The 25,936-nt window shown below is 37.8% G+C and overlaps 1 protein-coding gene across 1 annotated transcript; it reads right to left on the bottom strand.

Moving 5' to 3' along the window:
- Positions 1-370: 370 nt before the first annotated feature.
- On the bottom strand, positions 371-24,785 carry LOC126979523 (probable ATP-dependent RNA helicase DDX52). The gene is made up of 13 exons (XM_050828849.1): positions 24,614-24,785; positions 24,330-24,441; positions 22,112-22,260; positions 15,144-15,329; positions 13,262-13,514; positions 11,991-12,063; positions 10,958-11,161; positions 5,580-5,692; positions 4,328-4,428; positions 3,001-3,146; positions 2,594-2,674; positions 1,038-1,181; positions 371-573 (listed from the first exon to the last, which is right to left on the bottom strand). The coding sequence occupies exons 1-13, from the start codon at positions 24,689-24,691 to the stop codon at positions 390-392; spliced, it is 1,824 nt and encodes a 607-aa protein (XP_050684806.1). The 5' UTR covers positions 24,692-24,785; the 3' UTR covers positions 371-389.
- Between the last annotated feature and the right edge of the window lie 1,151 nt (positions 24,786-25,936).

Genomic DNA, 25,936 nt, shown 5'->3' with positions numbered 1-25,936 from the left:
TCCCCCATAGATTTCCACGACGATCGGTCCTACGCTGGCCTCATCCAATGTATTCCGGCGATCTTGACCAGATAGTCGGTCCATCTTGTGGGGGGCCTACCAGCACTGCTTCTTCCAGTACGTGGTCGCCATTCGAAGAATTTACTGCCCCAACGGCCATCTGTCCGTCGAACTATGTACCCTGCCCACTGCCACTTCAGTTTCACAATAGCCCTCCGATTGCCCTCTGAGCGACCATGAGCTTTCTCATAATTCCCATAGTTAGCAACCACGTCTGCGTACCGTAAGTTCATCAATATTCTCTCTCTTTTAATATACAGGCGATTACTTCCGTCTATTAATCACTGGTGTAATTACAATACAAAAAACATTTTATGAATTCAAAATATCTATTTATTTTTAGGTTTCTTTTTCTTCTTCATGATCTTCTTTCCCTTCTCTAATTGTTTCTTACTCTTCTTTCCTTCCTTATTATTATTCTCTATTCTTCTTAATTTCTTATTTTTGCCGCTTTTAACTTCCTCCGTTGTTTTCGCTTTCTCGGAATCGGGAGTTTCTTTGTCTAGCTTTCTTCTGAAAATATTGAATTTATTATTAGTAAATGTGTTACGTTATTTATAACGTCATCGTAATATTTTGTTTACAGATAAAGGTTACGATTAATGTAATGTAACTATGCTATCCAAATGCGTCTCAATAACTATACTTTTCTTGAACTACCTAATGTCAGCAATAGTATACTGATTAGGCGATGTGTTAACAAGCGCTATCAACCTCATGAACTGTCATAAGATATCCCAATTAATAATTACATTTATTTAACTACATACCGTGTTAGTAAAGTTATTTTATATAATAATCAATATAATGATAGTTTTATAATGATAAATAACTATAGTACATAGCATTCAGATCTTTAGTTAACTTCATTCGTACTAGTTAGTTGGCACTACAGCAGTGCCAACTATTATTTCAATTTTATTGAGTGCGTTTAAATTACCAACTCCTTTTACACTAATCTATTAACAAGTACTAACTTATCCGGTTTCTCCAGCACAGTGGAGATCTTGTCTCTGCGCAGAGCTCTCTTCATCAGCTGCTTCCTCTTGTTGGGGTCCTGCTTCATGGCCAGCATGTACTCGGGCACGGCGCACCCGGACTGCCTCATCACAGACGCTATGCTGCAAACCCATCACTCACAACTTAATACTTTTTTAATGGAATATATGGAAGAGGAGGACAAACCAGAGTACAGGTCATCTGGCCACCTGATGGTTAGTAATCACCGCCACTCATATTGTCTTGCAACACCAGCAGAATCGTAAGAGTCACCGGCGTTTTAGGTGAGTTACTATTTGTCGAGGTCATATCGTCATGAAAAGGCATTTATTTTCTCAAAATTGATTCCTTTAAAATTATTTTTCATGTAATTTTTAATATACTAGACACTACTACCGCTTCGGAAACAAATGGCGCTCTGAGAGAGAAGAAGCGGCGCAAGAAACTCTCACAGAATCCTTTTTTTGCGCTCTTTTAAATAAAATATACAATATTGTACTGTCATTGCTATTGATATAAAATTATCATAATCTAGTCCCAGGCTGTAGGGTCACTTAGATATTCAGCTGTGGAGTAGTAAGATATACGGCAGAGCGATTGTTTAATAAAACATTTAAATTTATAGATAATGTCTCAACAGTGGCTGGGACTTTATTATGAAAGCATATAATACATTTACCCTTAAAACTATTATGTATCTTATGAAGCCTACTAGAACCAGTTACAAGCAATCCCTTATTTCTAGTGTTATAATGATGAAAATCACTATTAAGAGCAAAAAGGTGACGATTTTGGAGAACGTATATTAAATTTTCATAAATGTACTGACAATGAACACTCATAATATTGATTTCTTTAAATTTTTCTTTGAGAGACTGTCTATAACCAAGCTGATATATAGCACGAACAGCTCTCTTTTGCAGAGCAAACACTATATCAATGTCAGCAGCATGACCCTACAGTAAAATACCGTACTTCATGATGCTGTAAAAATAACTGAAGTACACTAATCTAGCGGTCGCAACATTCAACATGCAACATGGATAAAGAAGTTCATTACACAATATGGCTCCTTGAAGAGCGTACTGTGGTGGACGCCACAAATCCAGATGGTAAGGACAACAGCTTAGTTTGTGGCGTATTGTGGGGAACACTGTACACGCAGCACCAAGCTATCAAGCCATTCACAGAGCACTGGATTGATGGACAATCCAAGCATCTGTTTTGATGGCGCTATGACCGGCTGACAGGTGGTGCGCGTCTCAATCATATGCAAATTCAAATATTTTCTTATTCAAAATCACTTATTGGACGTCAAAAACTACCACCCATTTTGCTCCCACGAATCAAGTTTTGCAATCATCTGGGCTATATTCGTCGGTGACTTTGTCCTGCAGTGTACGTCTTCCGGCTAATGATGGTGATGCTAGGGGAATAGGCATCACTTGGCACCTAGATGTGAATGAGGTTGTGATACACACGCATACCCCTTCGGGAATATGCAGACGTGTGTATATACCTATATAAAACGTACCTCCTCAAGTTAGCGACGTCATCCTGCGTGAAGAATGTGACCGCCCTTCCCGTCGCTCCCGCACGACCCGCTCTCCCCACCCTAGACATGAGGAGATCATCAATAAAAAAAAAACATCAAAAATCTTGATAATCATTTTTATGTCTCTGTTCAACTCTCAGGTTGTGGCTTCATTTACACTACTTTACAGTTGATAACCTGATGAGAGTTGAACAAAGACTTGATATCAAGACTTCTGAACTTTACGTCACTCGAACGGGTGGCTCAGTGAAAGAGCACTCTCACGTCGCGGGATCGAGCCCCGCATCGTTCATAAATTTTGTTAATATGCATTTATAAACCAATCACCATACTTGTCTAAGCTTAGCGTAATCCATAAGTTTGTTGCGCTCAATTCATGAACTTACCTGTGTATGTAGGCGATAGCGGACGGTGGGAAATCGTAGTTGATGACGAGGTTGACACCGCGGAAGTCCATCCCACGCCCCATCAGCTCCGTGCAGATCAGCACCCAGATGCGACCCACGCGGAAACTGCGCACCACGTTGTCTCGCTGGCGTACCAACAAATGTTCCAATTTAATTTTTTAATAAAAATATTATTTTATGAAGAGAAATCTTGTTTTTTTTTTTTTTATGAAAATAAGGGACGAGGCAAGAAGGATGTTTAGCTGATGGTAATGGATACGCCCTGCTCATTACAATGTAGTGCCGCTCAGGATTATTGAAAAACACAAAAAATCTGAACGTCGCTACAACTGCGCTCGTCACCTTGAGACATATGATGTCAAGTCTCATTTGCCCAGTAATTTCACTAGCTACGGCGCCCTTCAGGCCGAAACAAGAATGCTTACACATTACTGCTTCACGGCTTCTGCTTCTTCAAGCACGCTAACTACATTATTTGTATTGAAAGCAGACTGAGCTATAAAATTCGGCTATCTAACGCTAGTTCGGGTAAAGTGAGCTCGAATCGACTAAGATAGCACGAACAGTCAGAGCAAATTTAAAGTGTTAATTGAAGAAATATAATAATAATAATAATAATAAATATTTATAATAACTACTTTTAAATATCGGTCGGATCGGTGAAGTAGGTTACGAACAAAGCTCGGGCGTGCGTCCCTGCTCGGTGCTCGCCGTGAGTCCCTACTGAAAAGCCCCGTTGAAGTGGCCGCCGCACGCACTTACTTTTTCGATACCTACACGGGGAGTGAGACAGGCTAAGGTTTCACTTCTATCGTGTGCTCTTGCAATTACCGTTCATTATAAAGTATTACATTTATTTATAGCACTGACCTGTATAAATACCACTGGACAGGCTGTTCCATATGTTTGACAACAAATTTTTTGGGCCTATTTGAAGCGCCACTCGCGAGCGTCCAGAGAACTAATTTTGACGTATAATACAAAGGGCTGCGAAGGAACGTATCATAATCTGAAGTATTTTTGGAATTTGAATTAATTTCGTTCGTTTGCCGTGTTATTTATACTTCAAGAATCAACGTAATAAAGTACACATTTTTTTTTTGTAAATAATTTCCCACCATCTATCGATGTTTGCTGAGGTTGTCATCACTAGTTTTAGTACCGCAGACTCTCGCTACATGGCCAACAGCGCCAAAATGGCGAATATCAAACAGACACAAAAGCACTTTGACAGCCGCCAGTCCAGTGGTATTTAGTAGAGGTCAGTGATTTATAGTAACTGTTATGAACGAGTGAACCCACGTACCTGTGCCTGCGTTCTGTCCGCGTGAATGACGTCCACATTGATACCATCGTACAGCAGCTCCTTGAACAACTGCTTGGCTCTGTCCTTGCTCTGGACGAAAACTGCAATACATTGAATTCAAATTAAAATATTTTTATTCAAAATAGGATGTGACATCACTTATTGGAAAGTCAAAAACTACCACCCATTCCAAAACGAATGCCTCAGACCTGAGAAGAATGAATGCATCAAACTCAGCGGGCTTTTTTTTTTATTAAAAAAATATGTTTACAAAGTAATATTGTACAATTAAATTTATTATTTTATACCCTGATGGCGGTCGCTCCATTCCCAATCCGTGGTATCATTAAGATAGTCATTTTGTTATAGTAACCTTTACCACACAAACTTTTTTTTAACAATTCTTTTGAATAACGTAATACTTTTGTTTTGAACTTTTTCTGGGATCTGTTGTGAAAGCATATACATCGCCCCACAAAAGGGTTACTATTTCGACTTAGCCGAGTGTAGGCATTATAAGTTTATGTCTGTTCCTGGTGTTAATATTATGGTTATGACAGTTTCTAGCAAATTCACTTATGTGCCTATGAACATAAATTACATTATCAAGAACGTTACTATATCATCTCTATCAACTCATCTTCTAATATATAAAATTCTCGTGTCCCGGTGTTTGTTAACAAACACCTCCGAAACGGCTGAACCGATTTGTTTGGAAATTTGTGTGTATATCGGCTAGGTCTGAGAATCGGCCAACATCTATTTTTCATACCCCTAAATGATAAGGGGTGACCCTTATCAACCTAAACCCACCCAAACCTAAATATTTTTTTTATCATTTTGACGAAAAATTCGTTTTTATTTTATTATGATTCAGCATTAAAATAAACATATAACTTCAGCGATTTTAATATTATTCTATTCCGTCCACAGATATGCAATAGAGTTGCAAGATGGCAATCGAAAGTAATCTTTGTAGTACGATATATTTGGTTGGTCTGAAAATCGGTCGTCATTTATTTTATACCCCAAAAATTTCAAATATTGAATTTTTTTATTACTTTATATGGCATTACAACGTTTGCTGGGTCAGCTATATAAATCCAGTGTCCTGATGTTTGTTCCCAGTGAACCCCTAAACTAATGAACAGATTTTAATGGGGAATATCTTCATGGAGTTCAGTTTAGTCCAACTCGAGGGCTCGTTTGTCCTCCTTTTCCATAAAAATAACAGTACAATGTGGTTCGTTACCTAGCACCGGCGGCCTCAGACCTCGCTGCACCAACTGCCGGAAGGCCAGGAGCTTGCCACTCTCGTTGCCGCAGAACACCAGCTCCTGCTGGACACTGCTCGCTGCTGCATTTCTATACGACACACAAACACGACCATATTACAGAGACCTTGTACTACAATGAGATTCTAACAACTTTACATTACTTTTTTTTACAATTATATTGTTTATTGTAGAAGAAATTTGTTGGTGATGTTATGTCATTAAATTTTTCTCTCGTCTCTTTCGATATTTTTTTCTTATTTAATAATGTTTTAATATTAATATCCTAGACGTATCTAATGCTCTGTTTATGCCCGTTTTGTTACTTCATCTCGATTTGCACCTATAATTGGGGTGTCTAAAAAGACATATCCTTGTTAGTTTATATTTATATATATAGTTAAATTTAAAAAACTATTGAATCAATATTTATTGTTGCAGAAACATTTAACACACAAATGCAATAATTTATTTACTATAACAGGTCGACCTGGCACCACAAGCAGCACCCGTTCACGAGTTGACGCATGGACCAGCCATCGTTCCCTTCGCCTTGCCACACCAAAGGAATCACAGGAGCGTTGCCGTCCTTTAAGGAAGGTGTATGCGCCTTGAAGGTACCCTTGTCGTATCATCCCGGAAGAAAGTGGTAGAAAACTCCTTTAAAACCGCGAAGACACAAACAGGCGATGTGTCTACGCAACGCTTTTCTTTTTATTTTTTTACATTAAACATAAGAATGTATATAATATTATTGTAATTATTAAATAACTTTAATTAAGTAAAGGAATATTTACAGAGGTTATTTTCAAGATACCTGTTATAATAACTTATTGTAACCCGTATTGTTTTTTGGGTTGTCTGGAAGAGATCGCTTCAAGCAATAAGACCGCCCATTACGTACCTAAAGACTGTAATTAGCTTGAGATCTTTTTTTTATTATATAAATTTTTATTTTTAAGTCTGGATGGTATGCAATATATAAAAAGATACATATAAGGGGTAAATGGCTGAACAGTGGTTGGGACTTTATTTTAAAAGTGTAAAAAGGCATAAAAGGCATTTATTTTCTCAAAATTGATTCCTTTAGAATTCTTTTTGATGTCATTTCTTATACTACTAGATACTACTACCGCTTCGGAAACAAATGGCGCTCTGAGAGAGAAGAAGCGGCGCAAGAAACTCTCCCAGCATTCTTTTTTTTTTGCGCTCTTTTCAATAAAAATATACAATATTGTACAGTTGCTATAAAATAATCACAATCTAGTCCCAGGCTGTCCGATCATTTAGATATTCAGCAGTGGAGTAATAGGATTTACGACAGAGCCATTTTTTTATAAAACATTTAAATTTATTTATAGACAATGCCTGAACAGTGGCTGGGACTTTATTGTAGAAGTGTATACATTTACCCTTAAAGCTATTATGTATCTTATGAAGCCTACTAGAATTAGTTACAAGCAATCCCTTATTTCTAGTGTTATAATAATGAAAATCACTATTAAGAGCAAAAAGGTGACGATTTTTGTGAATACATATTATATTTTCATAAATGTACTGACAATAAACAGTCATAATATTTATTTCTTTAAATTTTTCTTTGAGAGACTGTCTATAACCAAGCTGATATATAGCACGAACAGCTCTCTTTTGCAGAGCAAACACTATATCAATGTCAGCAGCATGACCCCATAGTAATATACCGTACGTCATGATGCTGTGAAAATAACTAAAGTACACTAATCTAGCGGTCGCAACATTCGTGTACTCTCTAATCTTTCTAACTGCATATGCCGCAGAGCTGAGTCTATCTGCTAGATGGGTAATATGTGGACCCCACTGAAGCTTTTTATCTAACGTGATACCCAGGAAGACCGTAGTGTCCACAAGTTCCAATCTCTGGTCATTTATAAGTACGTTGGTTTGTACCTCCGCTGTGTTTGGTGTAATGAACCGTAAACACTTTGTTTTTTTACTGTTTAAGTGCAGATTATTCGTCTCAAACCAACGCACTATCTTTGAGAGTGCATTGCTTACCTCGTCATCAATATCCGCACGTCTCTTCACTTTAAAAATAAGTGAAGTATCATCAACAAACAATACAATCTCATGGCTATCATCTACCACAAACGGTAGATCGTTAATATATATAAGAAACAAGAAAGGACCGAGAATAGAACCCTGTGGAACACCTATTCGCACAGGTTTACCCGAAGACCGTTTGCCATTTACATCGACTATCTGAACTCTTTCGCTTAAATATGATTTTAACAGATTTAGGGCTCTATTTTTCACTCCATAATGCTTTAGTTTTAGGAGTAAAGTTTCATGGTGGACGCAGTCAAATGCTTTTGACAAATCACAAAAAATGCCCAATGCATCCTGTGACTCTTCCCAGGCGTCAAAGATGTGCTCAATGAGTCTAGTACCCGCATTAATTGTTGATAAACCCCTAGTGAAACCAAACTGATTTTTGTTCATTAATTTACAAAAATGCATTTGTAGCTGTTGAAGCAAAAGTTTTTCAAAAATTTTACTAAAAACAGGCAGCACTGAAATAGGTCTGAAATTAGCAGGGTCAAAAGAACTGCCCGATTTAAACAAAGGTATAACTTTGCTGTATTTCATGAGGTCAGGGAACACACCCTCATCTATGCATTCATTAAATATTATTGCTAATTCAGGTGCTATAATGTCAAGTATGTATTTAACAATATTAGTCGAATGGCCCCATAGGTCTTTTGTATTTTTTAGGTTAATTAATTTGAAGATTTTTATTATATCGCTACCTGTAACATACTTAAATTTCAAGTCAGTAGAAGATACTGGTACGTGTAATTTAAGCATATCATATGCTGCTTTTGGCGAAGAGTTAAGGTATTTGGTCGTGACAATCGGGATTTCGGAGAAGTATTTATCAAATTCATTTGCAATTTCTATTTCCGAATTTATAACGCGATTATTAATATTTAAACAGATAGAGGTGTTACGGCAATTCGATCTACCAGTTTCATTGTTAATTACACTCCAAGTCGCTTTTACTTTATTATTACTGTTTTTAATTTTATCTGCAATGAAACGTGTTTTCGCTTCATGACAAACTATTTTAAAAAGCTTGGAGTATTTTTTACATATATTTTAAATTCTTCACTATTATTGTAATGTTTCTCATAATAAAGGTCATATAAGCGTTTACGACTTTTGTGGATACCCATTGTTGCCCAATTATTATAACTATGTTTGTTGTTTACTGTCACCGTTACTGGAGTAAAAATCCTGTCAAATTCCTCACAGAAGGAATTGAAGACTAAGTTATAGTGAAAATTAGCAGTTTCACCACAGTGTAAGAATGGTATCGTATTTACCAAATTATTTCTAAACCTCTCAAGACGGCTACCCGTAACTGGTATAATCGTCACCTTTTTTGGTCTGACATTGTCCAATCTTGTATTTACTTTTATAAGTTGCCCACTATGGTCAGACTGAAGATTATTAATTATGAGTTTACTAGTAATAGTAACCTCTGTAAAAATATTATCTAAACAGGTTGCTGTTGTAGAAGTGATTCTAGTAGGTTCCCAAAATACATTGAACAAATTAAAACTTTGAAATAAGTTTTTAAGGCTAGTACAATTGGCCGAAGGTTCAAGCAAGTTTATATTAAAATCTCCACACACTATAATTGACTTGCTAGTTTTGCTAAATTTTGATAGTACCTCCTCCATTCTATGTTGGAATTGTTCATATGATGCAGTGGGGGGGCGGTATACACTTACAATAATAAATTGCTCTAGTTCTATACAAGCTATGTATATAATAAAGCCCCACTTTTATAATAAAGTCCCAACCACTGTTCAGCCATTATCTATAAATAAATTTAATACTAATATACAAAATTCTCATGTCACGGTGTTTGTAGTTAAACTCCTCCGAAACTGCTTGAGCGATTCTCATGAAATTTTGAGTGCATATTGGGTAGGTCTGAGAATCGGACAACATCTATTTTTCATCCACCTAAATGTTAAGGGTCCACACCAATTTTTTTTTTTAATCTGTTTGATTATGAGTCAGCATTAAAAAATACATATTACTTCAAATTTTCACCCATCTACGATCAACATTTGCTGGCTCAGCTAGTGTTTTATAAAAAAAATGGCTCTGTCGTAAATCTTATTACTCCACAGCTGAATATCTTAGTGATCGGACAGTCAAGGTCTACATTACGATTATTTTATAGCATTAGCAATGAACAGGGAGCGTACACTTCATGCCCGTTTCGTCATAATGACGTATTAAAATAAACACACAGGATATTTCAAAAAACGTAGTGACAGATAGTCTATCAACGTTTGATTCTAACATAATATTTACTGAAATATAAAAAATAAGTATTTAATGGGATGGAAAAAAAATGCGTTAGTTATAAATTATAACTAATTAATTTATCTCTAAATAACACGCATAATTAAACTATAGAGATAGTCATGAAAACCAACAATTTGTTTTTTTTTTCTTTGCGTCATACGCCTGTCATCGGCATGACATGTACGCTACCTGGCAATGACAATACAATATTGTATATTATTACTAAAAAAACAAATCGCAAAAAAAAGCGCAAAAAAAGAATGCTGGAAGAGTTTATTGCGCCGCTTCTACTCTCTCAGAGCGCCATTTGTTTCCGAAGCGGTAGTAGTATCTAGTATTATATTAGAAATGACATCAAAAAGAATTCTAAAGGAATCAATTCTGAGAAAATAAATGCCTTTTATGCCTTTAAATAAAATATCTATCTATCTAAAGCCGAAGGAAATAAGGAATAACTGACTAACTAACAAAGAATACTGTTCAATTGATTATTTTTCAGTCATTACAGAAGTTGATTGAATAAATTAAGAAAATGTTTTAGTTTAATTTATTCTCATTAGTATTGAATAACATTGCATCTCTTTTCTAACTTATAACCCCCTTATTCATAATGGTCCGCTAACTTTAAACAGCCGCTTAGGAGTGTTTTTTCTCATTCTGACTTAGGTCAATAGAAGAAGAGAGAGTGAGAACTAGCAATGCTTTAAGTTAGTAGACTATTATGAATAAGGGGGTAAATGTATGCTATTATTATTACAACTAAAACCATCAATAATTTTCTGTAATTATTTTCAAATCAATATATTTAATTAATATTTATTACTTTCAATACAAATAGGTACTTTTAAATTGTAATTAATTTGCTCGCATTTTTCTATGCACTATTTAATTGTGGAAACTTTTATTGGTCACTGATCTATATTTTAATTTTTTAAGTGTATTAAGTTGTACTGTTTGTTTCCCCAATAAAATAAAATAAAATAAATATTACCGATGGCCTACGGTGAGGTTGATCAAACCCCGCATGTTGTGTCGCGCCCACTTAGCGAGTGCCGGAGTGTGTGTGGCACTAAACATGGCCAGTTTGGCCGAACACGCGCGAGTGATCACGTCTAGCTGTTGGCGGAACGTGTCTACCTCCTCCACCGAACCCTCGAACATCTTGTCCGCTTCGTCCACTATCAGCCATTGAACTCTGAAAACCATCGATATATACCCATATATACATATACAGGATGTAATTGTTAAGTGTATACTAGGAGATTATTCCGTAACCATTTTAGATTTCAAAAAACTTTAGACTGATATTTTTTTAATACATCACAAAATCCACAGAACTTAACTCGAGAGACGCTCGAGATGCCGGCTAGATTATGGGTACCACAACGCCACCTATTTCTGCCGTGAAGCAGTAATGTGTAAGCATTACTGTGTTTAGGTCTGTAGGGCGCCGTAGGTAGTGAAATTACTTGGCAAATTAGACTAAACATCTGATGTCTCAAGGTGACGAGCGCAATTGTAGTGCCATTCAGAAATTTTGGGGTTTTTCAAGAATCCTGAGCGGCACTGCATTGTAATGGCAGGGCGTATCAATTACCATCAGCTGAACGTCCTGCTCGTCTTGTCTCTTATTTTCATATAAAAAGTTAGTTTATAATAATACTATTGTAGAACTTAATTTTATATCAAGTGTGTGTGTGTGTGTGTGTGTGTATGTATGTGATTGTGAATTACTTTTAATTAATACCTTCCTTGAGATTTTTTATTAACGGTCCTTATAATGCAACATATTACTGTTATTAAAAAGTTCAGTATCTACCTACTGTTAAATTGTTTATTATAGTTGCATAGAATGCAACAGATTACCGAATTTTCATATAAAAATAAACAGTAACCTCCCACTGGTAAAATAACTAAATAATAGATACATATATACAAACTTTAAAAAAATCAGTCTATAAAAATACACAAATATAGGTATTATACCAAACTGAAAGATACAGTAGTAATCAAAAGAGACATACTTATCTAGTGAAATGCCAACATTGTCTTGATTCAGCAGATAACAGAGACGGTTTGGTGTACTTATAATTACATCTGTAACAACAAATTACACCAGTTAATGTAACTAACTGTAACATCTCTAATGTTACAGACTCACTTATAATTTCATTTTTATGTGAATTACTCAATGACATTCTGTACATATGGACATATCATTCGCAGTCTGATAACGGAACGGCAAGAGTGTGCTTAAAGACAATGTAAGCACACTTTCCTTAGTCGTGTGTCAACTGTTTGTCAATCAACATGCCTAAGTGTGCTATAAAAAGTGCTTAAATAATACATTAACGATTCAAAAAAAGATGGTGTGACTTATCATCGGTAAGGTTATTTTATTATATAAGATTGAGATGCAAAAAGCGGAAGTAATTTAATAAAACGAATATTTTTTCATTAAATATGGTACAATATTATTGACAAGTCCCCAGCAATACCCTCTTGTCAGAATGGGACAGATGAAAGGACACAATCAGAAATGTATAGACATAACAGTCGATGGTTATTATGTTGTCATTTGTGGCATGTGCCATATTTCGGCTTTGATTTTGTATGAGGTGCATTGTCTATATAATATATAGAATTAAAAAGTCATTGGAATTACTATAACATTTTATCATTTCATTTTATAAATTCTTTATTCATAATTAACACACATCAAACATAGGTAAAACACCTTTATACATTATCTTAAATAACTTACAGGCTAAATATTATCAATTTACAGGCGCCTATTAAAATTTACATTCAGAAATTTCAATCATTGATTTTTAATAAATTGCGGATTTTAGGAACAATTCCAAAATATTTGATGCCTGAGCCTGAATATTATAAAACAAATGAACCTTTGTAAGGCAGCCCATTGAATTAAAAATAAATCGAATATGTAGCAGGATCTATGAACGGGGTGGAAATATTAAAGGTTCAAGGTGAGAAACCACTCCAACGATGCGGGACTCGAACCCGCGACCTCTCGCGTTCCGTGCGACCGCTCATCCACTGAGCCAACCGTTCGAGTGACTTGTGCAACTCTCAGGTTGTGGCTTCATCTGCAGTATCTACTTTACAGTTGATAACCTGCTCAACCCAAGTATTTGCATATTAGGAAATTGACTTAAGATGTTGCTCTTTCAAATCTAAACAATTTGTTATTTTTAAAGTGATAACTCTCACTTCTTTTTTTTAATTATATTAATTAGTTAGTTGTTAAATTGACAATCACTTAGACACTTACCACTTTTCCTAATTGTCGACTCTCTCTCCTTGACTTTGCTTTGTTTGACACTTTTAACAACACTACATCTGAGTTGTGTGCTGGCTGATAGTCTAAGGGCCTCTCTGTATATCTGATGGGCCAGCTCCCTGGTAGGGCAGAGAACTAAGGCTCTAGGTCCACCTTGAGGTGCTCCGAGTATGTGAAACAGAGGCAGTAAAAATGCTGCTGTCTTTCCTGAACCAGTGGGGGCTGTGGCCACTATCTGACGACCCTGCAAACATCAATATTTTTGCATCAGGGAGTATTCCAATGAAAACTTTGAGCGTTTTATATCTTTATAGTTTTTTTAGCACTATATTATGTTTATTGGGTGAAATTAAGATTCCTTAATTCCGAAAGTTGGTTCGGTTGTGATACAAATTATAAGATCATTGATAAAACTAACTTTTACACTATTTACATTCGAATATTTAATTCGGAACATAATTATAGGTGATATTCCATATATTTAAATCATTAAGATTAAAAAGTAGTTTACTTGACTAATTTTGTACAGGTGTTCCTTGTACAAACAAAGGATGTCACTCGTTTCTCACTGCCTATTGACACCTGTTCAATAGAGCAGATGTTCTTTGTTCCTGCTATAAAAGCCAGTGCCCAACCATTTGTGGGTCATTGTTAGTCGAGTCCAAAGAGTATAATAATATATAGGGAAAAGAGAGCCCTCTCTACGCACTATGAGCTGTCTATTTGAAACTAGCGCCATCTGGAGATTGGCCACGACAATAACTATATATAACCTCCAAATTATAAAATTAATTTTTTATGTTGTGACGCAATTAAATAACTAACTCTACTTTTTAATGTAGGTTTTGCAATTTTTTACCATGTTTGAAATTGCGCGTAGAGTTAGTTATTTAATTTTGTCACAACATAGAATATAAAGGCTATCCTTTAAATCTATATTTAGTAGTGCAAAATGCAACACGAGAGCTACATACATGCGCAAACGCTAGAAGTAGCCGCCATTTTATGACCAGTTGCAGTGGGCAGTGACACAATTAAAGAAAAGTTGAAAGGTTTCAAAGCGAGTGACAGCTGACAAAGCTTTCATTGTTGGGGCAACTAACAGATGGCACTACAGTCTTCTGAAAACGTCACTGTCTGTCCCAGCCCTGGTCGAGTCGTAGGAGTGAACAGATCACCAGATAAGTACTTTTCCTTTTTGTTATAGTAGTGTGAAGGAAGAGAATTATATTATGAGTAATGACTATTAGTATATTATAGTTATGTTGTGCTCTCCTTCAAATGTTGTGCGAAATAAATAAATAATAATATAAATGTTGATAATAATTATCAATTTAAGTAAATTAATTGTTACTGCATAATTTACTATCTTGAATTAAAAAGGTTTCGTTTTAATGTTAATGAAGCTTTATTAGTCGAAATAAACACCTGCCATATATTTGCTTGAATCTTATTTCTATAATATCACAATACCTTCATATTTTAACAAGTTAAGGTAACTACACTCAAATTTACCAAAGTGGTGGTAAATGCTTAAACATTACTTTGTGATTCATTCTAATGTATTTTTTTTTAATTCCATGAATGAATAACTTGAATTACCTTCAAAGAAGCAAATATATACCAGCAACACTTGTAATTCAGTATCTTACAAGAGTGTATAGTCAGTTATGATCACTTACCACCAGGACACCAATTCACTCATTTGTTCCTTTTATATTATAAGAAAATACTTTCTATCTTAAGAATATTATTAATTACATCAGCAGCCGGCATAGACAAGGAATCAATAAATCCGAAAAAGGGTCATGCAGCAATAGTGGGAACAGTCATTATCCTATGAGTCCCCATGAAGACAATTAACTATACTAACCTCCAACAGACATGGCAGAGCCTGCCTCTGTATTGGTGTGGGTTCCGTGTATCCACATTGTACAACAGTATCAACAAGAGCTTTAGAAACATTATATCTGGAAACCAACTCATTGAAGTCCTTCAAGGCGCATGGTACATGACGCCCTACAACCTTAATTCCATGTTCGTTGCGGAAACGATTATGCTGTAATAAAAAAAACATTATATCTATTAATAAGCTTGTTCTATCTATATGACATATATCCATCCACCATATTATTTAACTTGTAATTCATCTGGAAAAAAAAAGAGTATGAATTATTTACAATGCGCGCGCGCTGCGACATTAGTCGATAAATCTCACTATAGTATAGTGTGAAGTGATATCTATATTGAAGGTATTTATAAATACAAAACAACAGCCAACCTAACTATGGTAACAGAGATGTTAAACTACTACAGTCTTGTATTCAAACTTCTACTACTAAGTCATAGTAATACAAGAATTATTGGAGTCGGTGTCATATAAGATAGGTTTGTAACTACATAGTTAAAGGTGAGATTGCTGAGTCGTAAGGAGGCGAGAGGCGAGAGTGGGTCGCGGCGGGAGGACACCGATTCCAAAAATAACAATAATCGTAACTAGAATTAGATTGTATAAAAATACGTAATTATTTTTATACTTTTAAGTGCATATTATACCTAATGTTTTGGAATAGTGTTTTTGAAGTCGGTTGTTTTCTTTTGTTAATTTTTTTTAAAGAAGTACTTACATACAAAATTGGTAATTAATATGCCCGGCCCATAACAATGCAGTGCCGCTGAGGATTCTTGAAAAACCCGAAAAATTCATAATGACACAACAATTAATGCGCTCTCACCTTGAGACATAAGATGTTAAGTCTCATTTGCCCAGTAATTTGACTAGCTATGGCACCCTTCAGACCGAAGCACAATAATGTTTACACATTACTCCTTCACGGCACAAGTGGGCGCCGAAAAATAAATAAATTTATTAGATATAAAAATTACAGCTTAAAAGATTTAATGAATGATAAGGCTGCTTGGCAATGAAATAGATTTCTCATAATCATTCATATGAATTGTAATACATTCATTACAATCATTAATATTGAGTCTCTCTGTTATCACAAACATTTGGCTGAGCTTCTCTTAGCATCTTTTCAGCTGAGTGGTGAAGCCATAATAAATTTAGTATTAAGGCCTGACTTTTGTGAAACTATTGATTAAAGAAAATTTGAATTTTTAAGGATTCTATATTCAAGACATCGGAACGATGTACTAACAAGATCCCAGAAAATGTTCAAAACAAAAGTATTACATTATTCAATAGAATTGTTAAAAAACGTTTGTGTGGTAAAGGTTACTATAACATAAATGACTTTCTTAATGATACCACAGATTGGGAATAGAGTGACCACCCTCAGACTATTAAATAATAAGTTTAATTGTACAATATTACTTTGTAAATTTTTTTTTTTTTTTTAAAACTCCGCCTCCATATCCTTCCCTATATCAAAGGGTTGGTATGGTGCCGGTCCCAAGCCCGGATAAAGGAGGAGGGAATCCAAGCCAAGTTGTGAGACGTACCGTGACGAGGGCTGCGTGTCTGGGGGAGAGCTCAGACTTTAACGGTGTACCTCCGATACCTGGGCACCTCGGAGTGTTATTTTATGCCCTTCGGCCAGTAAGCGGGGCTCTGCTGGTTCGTGACCTTTATTTCCCTAGCTTCTCGTGGGAACAAAGTGGAGGAAAATAACGTTTTAAATTCTATTTTGTCGACCATAGGTGCAAACCTATCTATCTCGGAACCCGAGGGTGAGCGGCAAGACGCCCCCAAGGGAACCGAAAACTTACCTCAGGCCGAAAGACTAATCCCAGGCGAGCTGGCAACCGTTAAGGAAACCACAACGCCTACGGAAACAGACTCGAAACTGAGAAATATAAAGACGAAGCCAAAGAAGCTGTCCGGTGCAGGCCGGAAAAGATTCAGAAAGCTTCTCCAAACGGACATGCCTGTAGAGGAAGCCAAGGCGTTAGCCAAAATGCCTTGGAATGACCTACAGAAAGCAGGTCACAACCCTCCACCACCTGAAGCGAAAGCGAAAGTGGCAGGTCAGAGGAGATTTCTCCGAAAACCCAGCCGAAGAAGTTACCCAGGCTAGATGACACTCAGTCAACCTCGGGAAGACCTAGCTTCAAGGAGGTAACCGGGTCCTCACGTGTGGGCATTCGACATACCCATACTATGAGCGAGGACGAAATGCGGAAAGTGCGCCGCGCACTTCTTGCCTTGATCACCGGGGCTGAACAAGGTACTGGGCCGACATTTTTGGGCTTTGCCCACAAGCCTGGCTGGATTCTAGTGACTTGCGAAAATGACTTCAGCCGAGAGTGGCTTGTGGACAAAGTCAAGGATCTGAAGCCGTGGCCGGAGGCAGAGCTCTCATGCATGTCGGAGGAACAACTGCCCAAACCCTCCATAGCCACGACTTTTCTGCCGAATACTGAGGCTGACACAGTCGAAGAGGCACTGAAGCTGATCCGAGCGCAAAATGCGGGACTGAACACGGAACACTGGAAGGTGCTCCACGCGAGGGAGGACAAGGGAGGCCAAGTGGTCACTTTTTCCTTGGACGATCCCTCCGCGGAGACTCTGAAAGAGTCCGAGTGCAGAGCTGCCCTTGGTTTTAGAAAGATCAATTTTAAGATCAAGGGCGTCTCTGAGGGTTCCGCAGCAGCGAGTGGACAGCAACCCACCCAGACCAGCGGGCCTGTGCGACCGGGAACATCCGGGATCTCAAAGACCCCGCTACGGCCGGCTGCCCCCACAACTACGTTCCGGGGCAAAGGGCCGATGTCGAGGAACGTCTCAGGTCCCCTCAGGGGAGGGAAGGATCAGAGTCGGGCTAATTCTGGCCGCGGGCGGAAACACCCATACCAGAAGACAGACCGACCTAAGCCTTCCACCTCCGGTGGGATCCAATGACGCTCCGCAGAAATAGGGCGAGGATACTCCAGGCAAACCTCCACCACGCCAAAGCTGCTACTGCAGTAATGGAGAAATGCCTTGCGAGTGGTGAAATCCTCTTTGGCCTACTACAAGAGCCGTGGGTCAATACCGGCAAAATACTGGGACTGAACACCGCTGGTAAGTTAATCTACAATACCAGCGGATCAAAACCCAGAGCTTGTATAGTCTTCAACAAGAACACTAATTTCTTACCTGTTACAGAGGTCTGCACCGACGACCTTGTTGCGGCGTATTTCTGTTTCGAAGGTTGGGAAGGCACCAAAGTGATCGTTTGCTCGGCGTACCTTCCATATGAAGAAAGAGACCCGACAACAGAATTGGCGAGAGTGGTCGAGTATGCACGACGCAACAACGCCGAACTGATTGTCGGGGCCGACGTCAATGCGCACCACACAACTTGGGGAAGCAGCCACGTCAACCACAGAGGTGAGCAACTTCTTAATTTCTTAGACACTAACGGCCTACAGGTACTAAACAGAGGTAATAAGCCAACCTTCGTTACCTCAAACAGGCAGGAAGTTCTAGATATCACTTTCGCTACCGACAACATTGCCAGGCGAATATCAAACTGGCGAGTCAGTGATGAAATTTCGCTATCGGATCACCGTCACATAGCATACGACATCTTGACTTGCCTCGAAAAACAACTATATACTTTTAGGGATCCAAAGAAAACAAACTGGACTGTCTATAAAGAGAAACTCAGGAGTAATTTGGAGAATATCCCTAAGCGCATCAGAACCCTGGATGAGCTAGAGTTGGCAGTGAAAATAACCACGGATGGCATCACTGACGCCTACGAGGCTAGCTGCCCTCTCTCCTTACAACACTCAAACAGGAAAGTGCCTTGGTGGAATTCAAACTTGAACAAACTAAGGCAGAAATCCAGAAGGCTGTTTAACAGGGCTAAAAAAACCCAAGAATGGGAACCTTACAAAGAAGCCCTAACAGATTACAACAGAGAAGTTAGGAAGGCCAAACGAGCATCTTGGAAGAGGTTCTGCGAGGATATAACAAAAATTCCCCAAGGATCCCGAGTACACAAACTGCTCGCCAAGGACAAACCTAGCCAAATCGGCCTGCTTAAGAGACCAGATGGATCTTTTACAGCCGACGACGTAGAAAACGTAAGAGTACTGATGGCCCACCACTTTCCGGGGGCTACCTATCAACCAACTGTAGCAACGCCTACACAACGGCCTCTTGACGAGGACTGGCGTAGAGCGGCAAAGATAATCAGACCCCGGGATATAAGGTGCGCCATCAAGACTCTGAAACCCTACAAGTCAAGCGGTCTAGACAACATTTTTCCAGCGCTTCTTCAAAAAGGCCTGGATATCCTAGTACCGCTACTAGTCAAGATATACCGGGTAAGCTTTGCCTGGGGCTATCTTCCAGAGCAATGGACTAGGGCTAAAGTACTATTTATACCTAAGGCAGGCAGAAAGGACTACTCCCTGCCAAGCTCCTTCAGACCCATTAGCCTAACCTCCTTTCTCCTGAAGGTTATTGAGAAAGTCTTGGACAGACACATAAGAGAGCATGCTCTAAGCCTAAAGCCCATTCATAGTTCTCAACACGCCTACTGTAGAGGCAGGTCTACAGAAACGGCCCTTCTACAACTTGTGGATAGAGTCGAGAAGGCGTTACAAGACAAACAGATTGCACTTTGTGCGTTCCTAGACATTGAGGGCGCCTTTGACAATACCCCGACAGACACGCTGGTGAAGGGACTAATTAACAAAAATGTAGACTCCACCACTGTCAAATGGGTAAGGTCAATGCTCTCAAATCGCAAAGCTCTAATCTCCCTCCATGGGACATCACTGGAGCTATACACTACGCGAGGTTGCCCACAAGGTGGCGTTCTTTCGCCACTTCTATGGACACTAGCAGTAGACGAACTACTTAGTAAGCTGGCAGAACTCAGAATTGATGCACTAGGGTACGCAGACGACCTAGTTATTATCGTCAGAGGTTTCTGCCAAAGCTTACTAAGCTCTATACTGCAAAAGGCGCTAAACACCATCTCACAGTGGTGTACAGCCAACAAACTGTCAGTCAACGCAGGAAAGACTGTTATTGTGCCATTCACGAGGAAACGGAGACTTAACAAACTGAAGTCTCCCACCTTGAACGGCTCTACTTTGGAATTCTCAGCTGAGGTTAAGTATCTGGGAGTCACATTCGACCAGAAACTCACATGGAATTCTCACATCGAATAAGCCGTGAAAAAGGCTAAAACAACCTTGGGTGTATGTCGACGTCTGGTAGGGAGACATTGGGGAATGCGCCCCAAGATCCTCCTATGGCTATTCAAAGCAATTGTGAGACCAACAATCACATACGCCTCCATTGTGTGGTGGAACAAAGCCAACCAGAAAACAACTGCAGACAGATTAAATAGCCTGCAGAGACTTGCCTGCATGTTGGTAACCGGAGCCATGACGTCTTCTCCTGGTGCGGCCATTGAAGCAATGCTAAACCTACCGCCTCTTCCACTGTTCATACAGCAAGAGGCGAAGGCAAGCATGCTGAGGGCAATCGCCCAGGGGGGTTCATGTAACTGGATGTCGCAAACGCTTAGGACCTTAGAGGACTCAGTTATGCGAGACCACATATTAGGCATGTTACCTGATCAGATGATTCCACAATTAATCTCTGTTAAACACTATATCGTGGAATTACCTTCCAGGGACGACTGGATGAACAACAAAGTCACGTGGAAGGACGGGAGCCTCATGTGGTTCACCGATGGGTCCAAAATGGAAAATGAAGTCGGCTGTGGGGTCTATGGAGAACGCCCCAGGTTTAAATCCAGCACAAACCTGGGAAGCTTTACCTCCATATTTCAAGCAGAGGTGTACGCCATCCTGGAATGCGCGGAAACCAATATCCAAAAAGGCTACTTCAATCATAACATATACATTCACTCTGATAGTCAGGCAGCATTGTTGGCTTTAGACGCTGACTTGACGTCGTCTAAGTTAGTCAATAATTGCGTCGAATGCCTGAATTCATTAGGCATGAAAAACAGAGTGATTCTCAGATGGGTCCCAGGGCACGCCGGAATCATAGGCAATGAAATGGCCGATGAGCTCGCAAGAGCTGGGGCTAAAGCAGTCCGATATGGTCCGGAACCCATTTGTGGACTGCCAAAGAGCGCCATCCGACACACCCTGAGTAACCAATGTAAACAAGAAGCACTTAAACGCTGGAACAACTCTTCAGGTTTAAACCACTCTAAAGCACTGATAAGGGCATTCAACAGCAGCTATGCGAATGAAGCCCTATCATTGAACAGGAAAAATCTATGCATACTCACTAGGATGCTAACCGGGCACTGTCGCCTAAACAAGCACCTCAGTGTGGTCGGCATCAGAAGCGACAAGGCTTGCAGGTTCTGCCTTGAGGATGATGAAACACCTATTCATCTACTCTGCGACTGCGGCCCACTAATGCATAAGCGTAACACAATCTTTGGCAACTACTTCGTACCTCCAGATAGTGTTTGCAACACTCGCGTCAAGGAACTACTGCGGTTCGTAAAGGCGGTAGGGCTTGACGATGAGCTCTAGTATGAGTGGCGAACACAATAGTCCAATTCTGGACGCGGTGTTACTAGGAACCTTCTAGGACTAGGAAATAGCCACCCTCTTCAAATAATAATAATAATAATAATAAATATATTTTTGATGAAAAAAAAAGCCCACGGAGTTTGTTGTGCCCACCCCCAAGCTATTAAATAATAAGTTTAATTGTACAAAATTACTTTGTAACTATATTTATGACGAAAAAACAAAAGCCCACTGAAATTCTTCTCAGGCCGTTTGTTTGACTTTCAATAAGTGATGTCGCATCCTATTTTGAATAAAAATATTTGAATTTGAATTGTTGGTTTAAAAAAGCTAATTAGAAGAACAACCACTCACCTCTTCTAGCTCTAATTTTTTTTTCAATTTCTCCGGATCAAGTTTTGATTTCTTCTTCGTTTTGTCTTTTTTCTTTTCAATTCTCACACCTTCTAGTATTTGTAACTCATCCTCGGATTCTTCAGATGCATGTGATTCAGTTTGAGATCCTGTTACAAATTATTAACATAACTTGAGACATTTAAGTGCTTGTCATCTTTCTTTTTAACTCGATCTAACTTCATAAGTAAACTTGAAGGCTTTCCAGAATTTGACCTGTTTGATTTGTCTTCAAATTTTATTAAACTAAACACAAAACTGGATTGATAAATAATATTTTTTTTCCTGATAGTAAGTGTATGACAACTATGTTTCATATGCCTAAGGCTCTTCACATACTGCAGCTATAAAGATGTTCACTATAGAACAATACATCTCATTATATCTTTCCATAAAAATCAACATAACACCACACACCACACAATCTTCAGATACAGACCGATACAAAAATACATTTATATTTCGATAAATTTACACACAATACATTTAAATCTCTTGGTATACAAAGTCGGGTTGTATACCAATGGAACGATGGAAAAGATTCATGATATTACCTGTTGCGTGTGTGATGCATTTAGATAATTTAAAGCTACACCATCATGGAATACAATGTACATTAATATAATATTATAGCTGCCTTGTGTGGAGCTCTTAACTGTTAGGGTGTACTGTCAATAAAAATTATTACTTATTTACTAAGTAATTAACATTGTTTAGTATTGTAAATAAAACAAACAATCATAATCAAATTTTAGTGCAAATCAGACATATTATGTCTGCAATAAAAACTACCGTTGCAGGGCAAGCAGATATTTTTTGACTATAAAAGTAAAAATATTTAATTTTAAAACTTTATCTGTGTAAAATACGACAAGCCGTCAAAATGCGGTCAGCCTTAAAAATTATCTGTAGCAGTCGATTTAAAAATTCTTTTTTGTATTATCTATGATGTTTTAGTAACTATTCTATTATTAATTAGTAACTTTGAAGTATGTATGTTTTAGTTATAAAAAATGACTACATTCATTAGTAATAATCGAAATGTAATCTGTAGGTAAATCTAAAAAAATCATAAAAAATGCATGACAACCCTACTTTAAAGGAAATTTGTTTAAATTAAGCAGTATCTATTGTATATGTTATCTAACAAAGGGCTAGCTTGTTTAATAACAAAAGCATTGACAATCGTTTTTATAAAGAAGCCCAAACACTTCAAAAGCAATAAATTTTATTGTGTAACCTGAGCCCGTTGACCTTGGTGTCGGTAACGTGAGACAGCTTAAGACTGGCCATGGCGCCATGCTCTTTGTGGCAGTCTTGCCCAACGGAGGGGTTATGGGAATAAGTGAAAGAACAAACTCTGCCTATGAATATTTGAATAATTAAAAAGCATCAAAATTAGCTTTGGGCCATATTTGTTATAAATAATTTGAGATGCACTTGTGTGTCAGATTGTTATAAGATATAAAATTATGGATTTTTTAAATAATTTTGCTATACATAATTTAATTACCTTATATGTTTAGATCATAGGTTCTTAATGTGGGTGATAACACCCCCTTGTGGGCGTTTGAGACTTAGGGGGGTGCAGTAGAAGACCCAGAGAAAATTAGGGGGCATTGAGATGGCGCAGATGGGGCGTGGGTAGATTAAAAAATATAGTCTAAAAAGGCAAAAAATACATGAAAGTACTCTAGAAAAACACATATTCTCAAAGTGGGCGGTGAGCAAAATAAGGTTGAGAAACTATGATTTAGATTGAGTCTCTTGCTGTGAGATTATGTGACAACAGGCCAGGTATATTAAATTAGTGTGCATGACAGCTATGTTCTATATATCACTTTGTTTTAGTGTCTTAGTGTAGAGGTTAACAGTTCTCCGCTATTTTTTCGACAAGTTCACAGCTGTCACAGTCTATCTAGACACACAAATTATCTAAAACTTTTGCAAAAAAAAAGGGAGTCCTTTTATAATATGAAAGAGATTGTGAATTCGGTATTTGTCATCTTTGATGTTTCTGTCAGAATTTCAGCTGCCTGTTTTGATCTATAAAATACAGCCCAATGACAGACAGACAGAGTTGCAGATGGATAGACACACAGCGGAACCATATTAAAAGGGTACCCGTTTTATATGCTTAGACTCAGGAACCCTAATAACAATTATATTACTTATATACCTGAGTCATTAGATTCAATTTCTTGTTTTAATTCAATTTCATCTTCAATCCTCTTCAAGTCTATATCATTTTTTATGTCTTCATTCTTCAGCATGGGCTTAATTTTATAGTCCTGAAAAGTTTTAAATTACATAAATCAATTATTTCCTTCTAATCCAGCTTGTCAAACAATTGTAATTTCTATATAATTATCAAATGTAATAATAAATTTTCAGCATTCACGTAGGTACTATTGAAAATTCTGTTTATGTTTACTGTTTAAGTTTAAGGTTATCTTTACTTACATTATTTTTAACACCTAATACGCGATGTTTGAACGTCAAGCCTTTAGTTAACTTTTTAAAAATATCATATGCATCCATTTTTATTTAATACTTTTAACATAATCCTTTTTGAGGAACTGAAATTAACATTAATTTTAAAGTTTTACGGTAGGTAATTACTGAAGATTGAAAAAACTAACATGATACTGACAATTGACAGAAATACACATGTTTGTGACAGATGACACATTTAAATACATTTTTATGTAGCATTGGTAACGAGACCATCAGCACCAAAACACATCAAACAAGAATACATATTTTTAATTTAGGATTTTGGGGAATTTTCACAATGTAGGTCAGTCCCCTATTATATACTTTTTTATGTTTTTATATAATTTAGACAACACTTGACGAATAGTTATTATTAGCACGGCTGCGGCGGTCCAACCGCTTACAATAACACCTTCAGTTGACGTAACTCGCTTGGTCCGGACTTCTGAGAGTTTTTAACCATCAAAATCAAATGTATGACGTTTGACGCTTCCATTGGGTTCCAAGCCTAACCTCCTTGTCGTGCGGTGAGACTATCAAATTGGTATTCTTAAATGTCGACTATACTAGTGGCACCACTTTTTAAATGATGTGGATATGATAGATTAGAGAATGCAAAATTGAACAGTCAACTTTAGAGATAGATAATATGTTCGCTTGGGTATTCGTCGTAACGAATGCGCCCAATATTTCAATATGATATGATCGGCACACGATCAATTAAGTCGGAAGCCTGCTTGTTATTTACTAAATACGGTTGAGGGGCTATTTACATAGCACCTTAGAGGGTATTGAAGAATAAATAATCCAGTTGCTGCATTAACTGGGTTCTCCCTTTTTTGGAACGGTAATAAGCAGATCTATTATATATTCCAATCATCCGTTAGTATTCTCGCGCAAAAGCGTCAGCGCATTTGTGGATGATACCATATCTGCCATATGCAGTAATATGATCAGCTCCAGGAGCTTGTCCATTTTCCAGTGTGCAGATGACGTGCAATATCAACAGTCGGTAGCGAACTGTCAATGTCAAGATTATGTATCGATCGTTGCGGCTTTGACCGTGCGGCAGGGCGATTATGTCTCATATCTCTCATATATAAGGACTCATTTATATAATAAGCAAAGCTTTCATCTTTCCAAGCCTTAAAGCGATGGGCTGCGAGATTTCTAATAGTGTCACAAGATTTAATCAAAAGACAAAGACAATACCTATATCACGTCAGCTTGCACACTAGCGCGATTATAATCTGTAAGCGGTTCTACCGAACTATCGCCTTGGCTTTTCAT

Source organism: Leptidea sinapis, chromosome 3, assembly GCF_905404315.1.
Source record: "Leptidea sinapis chromosome 3, ilLepSina1.1, whole genome shotgun sequence".
In the NCBI taxonomy this organism is placed as follows: Eukaryota; Metazoa; Arthropoda; class Insecta; order Lepidoptera; family Pieridae; genus Leptidea; species Leptidea sinapis.
This window is presented reverse-complemented; position numbering and strand designations above follow the sequence as displayed.